This window comes from Bufo gargarizans, chromosome 1 (assembly GCF_014858855.1).
Source record: "Bufo gargarizans isolate SCDJY-AF-19 chromosome 1, ASM1485885v1, whole genome shotgun sequence".
In the NCBI taxonomy this organism is placed as follows: domain Eukaryota; kingdom Metazoa; phylum Chordata; class Amphibia; order Anura; family Bufonidae; genus Bufo; species Bufo gargarizans.
Window position 1 is genome coordinate 204,096,884 of NC_058080.1, and position 4,771 is coordinate 204,101,654.

Consider the following 4,771-nt stretch of genomic DNA (forward strand, 5'->3'; position numbering starts at 1 on the left):
TATTATATTGCAGCAGACAAAATTTTTAAACAGATGGGGATGTGGAAGACCGATTATAAAAGTATAAAAAAAACTGATTGAACCCCCAAGTACAGCATGTGTATTCATCGCTTACATATACAATGTTGTCCTAATAAAATAAACTATCTAGATCAAAAAATTATAACAGTTCATTATTATTATATTTTATTGAAAAGGCCAATATAACATTGTACAATAAATCATTTATCTAAAAAAAAAGACCGTTGCCCATCTTGGCTCGTATGATGAAAAGTGGGGTTGCAGCGAGTCAGTTTAAAGATCTTCAGGAACCAGAAGCCATAATTGTTGCTCCTACCAGAGAGCTGATCAATCAGATTTACCTAGATGCTTGGAAATTTGCATACGGAACTGTCGTTCGTCCAGTTGTAATCTATGGAGGAACACAAACGTCTAATTCACTGTGCCAGATATTTCAAGGCTGCAACATCCTTTGTGCGACACCTGGGAGGTTACTGGAGGTTATTAACAAGGAGAAGATTGGGTTGAGCGAAGTGAAATACCTTGTTCTGTATGAAGCTGATCGTATGCTGGACATGGGTTTTATGGAAGATGTAAGAAAATTGTTGTCAAGTCAAGGAATGCCAAAAAGAGAAGAAAGGCAAACTTTAATGTTCAGTGCCACGTTCCCTACGCCCATACAAAATCTTGCTAGAGAGAATTTGAAGCCAGATTATCTGTTCGTGGTTGTTGGACAAGTTGGTGGCGCGTGCAGTGATGTCGAACAGCAGATAATTGAAGTGGAAGAGTATGGAAAGAGGGCTATGTCACTGATGATCCGCAAGAATATTGAACCGTCCTCCCAATATTATCAATATTACTCTCCCTTATTGATCAGTAGGTCTATTAAACAGTAATTATTTCCCTAGGCCCCAGAACCTACAATTTGATTACTCAGAGCGTCTCCTTCTGTGTACCCAGAGAACAACATAGTCCTTTTGTTCAAGTCAGTCAATAGATGCACAGCAGATAATGCAATTACAGCTGGTTTTCTTAGGTTGTCAAAAGAACTTCCTTTCTGCAGAGATATCACAGCTAGGTGTGAAGACTACACCTGGGGGGAGCCATTTGGTGTTGCTGCCATAAGGGGTTGGTAAGATAGCTTGATTCAGACAGGCCGGCACCAAGGTTCCTAGATTGACACATGAATCTGAGATATGATTTTTACCTTTTTAAGTGAGACCATGCATCTTACGGACGTAAAAATTACATCATCGTGTCACTCAGAATTCACTGGACATGTACATATGGCAAATATAACTCTAGGAGATGCCCAGATAAAGTTATGGTGTTACCCCATCAGAGAACCAGTTATAATAGTCATATTTGGTATCCCTGGACTCCATATTTTGTGGGGAATGTGAATGTGTGCTTGTTACTTGTGTACAGCGGAGACATCCCGAGATATGGCACATACCATATTTCAGGACTGGCATTCATCTCAGGGATACAGCCTGCCCAGCAGGCGGACTCTCAATTCCCTGCCTTGATTCTTGGACCCTTTATAACAAAGACCTAGAATCTGCTAAAGGAGTTCTCCACTTTTAACAACACCTGAAGAGGGCCTCAGCAAGAGAACCCGTGGGCTGTAGGCATATTACACTGGACAAAGGCTTCTTGGACTTTATCCCTGCAACGGACTATTTCACCAACGGACATCTTTTCTGCGGAAACTAAGTATTTTCTTTCTTTTCTCCCTTTTGTTTATTGGACTATACTTTCCTTGATTATTGTGTTATAATTACTGTGCATCGTGATAATTTGTATTGTATATAGATATATAATAAATGACCTCCAAGTCATTTCTCTAGCCATATGCCTGTTTTCAAACAGTGCAAAAACTTACCCTAGCCTCTCCGAAGAGAAAGCTACTCGGTTCTGTTATCTAGATAGTGGGTTCCTTGCTCCCATAAATTGCAAGGTGGTGGCAGTTAAACTACCCTGTGTGTGGTTCCGGTCCGGTCGCGCACACGCTTACTTGCAGTCAATCGGCGGTCCACTCCCTGCACTTTCAGCCTATCGACTGTACGGACTCAAGTTAGACTGTCGGTGTGCTGAAAGTGGCTGGGAGGCCTGTTTGCGGATTGACCACTAGGGGTGCTGTTACGGTTTTGTGACGTATTGTGGCCGCGGCGGTCGCAGTTCGTCACAGGCTAAACTGCTGGAACTTTTACAACTCATAGGCCATGAGCGCACAATGGTTTTTGTGAAAACCAAAAAGATGGCGGATTTAATTGCAACATTTCTTTGTCAAGAAAAAATCTCCTGCACAAGCATTCACGGGGACAGAGAGCAAAGAGAGCGGGAGAAAGCTCTGGGCGACTTCCGCTCTGGACAGTGTCCTGTGATTGTTGCCACGTCTGTTGCTGCCAGAGGATTCGATATCGAGAACGTCCTTGATGTGATAAATTTTGACATCCCTGGCGATGTTGACGAATATGTTCACAGGATCGGCCGAACCGGACGCTGCGGCAACACTGGAAAAGCCATTTCTTTTTTTAATAAGATTGGTGATGACGATCAAAAAATTGTCCGTGGACTAGTGAAAGTTTTAACCGATGCTCACCAGGAGGTACCTTGTGCCGGCATGCATACATAATTCCTCTGGGTAGCCATCTTATATGCTTCTGGCATATGTAAAATAACAGTGAACTCTCATCTTCCTGAAGCCTGGGTCACCTATGATATAGATGGACACTTTTATTACCACTACTCTGTGAGGCCGGCTATAAAAGGTCATAAAGGCTATACCTGGCCCAGCTCATCCTGTCCTTTAAGATAAGATCAGCTCGCTGTCAAGCCTGGCTGGAGCGTGATGTCATTAATTTCCAGGTCTGGCTTGAGGAGAGCTAATAGCCCATAATTAGCTCTGGGCATAAAACCAGTCCACTTTCATATTTCTTTTATGAATCAACTTATGCCCTTTCTGACACCAGATCCAGGCTCTACAGAGTATTGTGGTTAATTGGGTATCAAATATGACTAGAGAATGTGATTCTGTAGCTGAACTATGGGTGGTAGAAGAACTACAGGTCCCAGCATTACCGTGTGTGGTCTCATTCTGTATGTAAATAAATAAGGATCGCAAATATGTATTCTGTATAAAAATATGCCGATGTATCAGGGAGATACGGGCTTAAGTATAATCCTCATTGTAGGAACTGAACTTTAATGGGGTCATAAAACACTTGGAGGCCAATCCTAGGCTTCACAGCCACTCTGCTGCCATTGGCTGACAGGAGTAAGTCTCCTGCCCATGGGAGAGTTCATAAAAATCTGTGCACAAGGACAGAGGAGAGAGACCCATGGAACATCACCAGACACTTAATTGGACATTGACGGCATATCCCGGTATCAGAAGAACTTTGAGGGTCTCCCCTGATACATACTGAAAAGGGGTTTGCAAGGATTCAAAAAGGACATATGAACGACCATCTGAAACCCTCCAGAGTATTCTTTCATCTTTTTCCCTTTCATTTGAACTGTCGTGATTATTTATATTGTTATTATTATTCTGTAGATTTATAGTCATTTTCATTAGACTTGTATGCACTGCTTTTTACCTCTTATTAAAGATTATAAAATCTAAATGGCCAAGTCTTCCATATTCTAAGCTGCTGAACAACGTACTTTGCCTTTGAAGAGACGTTACCAGGTAGTTAGTTAAATTGCATTTAGGAATTGTAGATGGGGTGATTGACTGCGGTTGGTCAATAAGTGATATCCGGTTCATCCACTGATCTGTGTGATAGTGAATGACCCGGATAGTCGGCTCGTGGACCGGGAACCCACGTGGTGGCAGTTACCGAAGTGTAGTGGGGGGGTGTTAGCCGGATGGTAATACCCCGGTCACGTGAGGTCTCTGTGTGTGCGCAGACTCCGTCACAGACCACTACGTCACAGCTGTGGGATCCGGAGCGATCGGATCCATAGTTCGTGACAGTACCTGCTTGGCTTGAAGAGATGGCGTTCAGTGCCCATGGCATGCCAACCTTTAGTTCACAGCCAAGCAAATTTGCTTCAGTGGATAGCAGGAAGAGAGGTGACTTCCAGGAGGACAACGGTTACAGCAATGCTGGCATTTCACAACCTGCAGCGCGGGCGGCAGCGGAGGAGGAGGAAGATTGGGGCTAGTCAGACGTGGTTAAGCAGATGAGACATCCTTACAGATTCAGTTTTACATGAAACAATATGTTGTATGTTTGTAAAAATGAGAATTTTGTTTATCGCACTCCAGTATTTAAGGTAGTAATTTGCCGTTAGGAAATTTACTTATTTTGGTTCATTGAAAATGGCTGCTCTGAAAACTTTAGAGCACAAAATTAAAGTTTTCTTTACTTTGAAAAAAAAAAGACCGTAATTTATAACAGAAAATTATTGTTTAACGCACATTAATTAACCTTTGTGTGAACACACTATTACCTTTCAAATGTATTATTGAACAAAGCTTTAGATTACAAAATACAAATCTACATTCAAATTGTATAATAAATATATATAGAGTATCAACCAAATTTTAACAAAAAATAAATTTATACTTTTGAAAAAGTATCTTTATATTAAAAAAAGTATCAAATTATCCATACTGTGATCCAAATTGCAACCTCAATAATACAATATTGCATAGTAAAATTGTCTTCAGTTATATTAGTTCCATTATTTTAAAAAATTTGAAACATCAAATGTGTCTGAAAAAAAAAAAAAAAGAAACAATTGATGAGTCAGCAAAGAA

At 41.1% G+C, this 4,771-nt stretch overlaps 1 protein-coding gene across 1 annotated transcript; it reads left to right on the forward strand.

Moving 5' to 3' along the window:
- Nucleotides 1–266: 266 nt before the first annotated feature.
- On the forward strand, nt 267–4,173 carry LOC122925859 (probable ATP-dependent RNA helicase DDX4). Its single transcript, XM_044277213.1, has 3 exons — nt 267–800; nt 2,192–2,611; nt 3,973–4,173. Exons 1-3 carry the CDS (start codon nt 267–269, stop codon nt 4,171–4,173), a joined length of 1,155 nt encoding a protein of 384 aa, XP_044133148.1.
- The last annotated feature ends 598 nt before the right edge of the window (nt 4,174–4,771 follow it).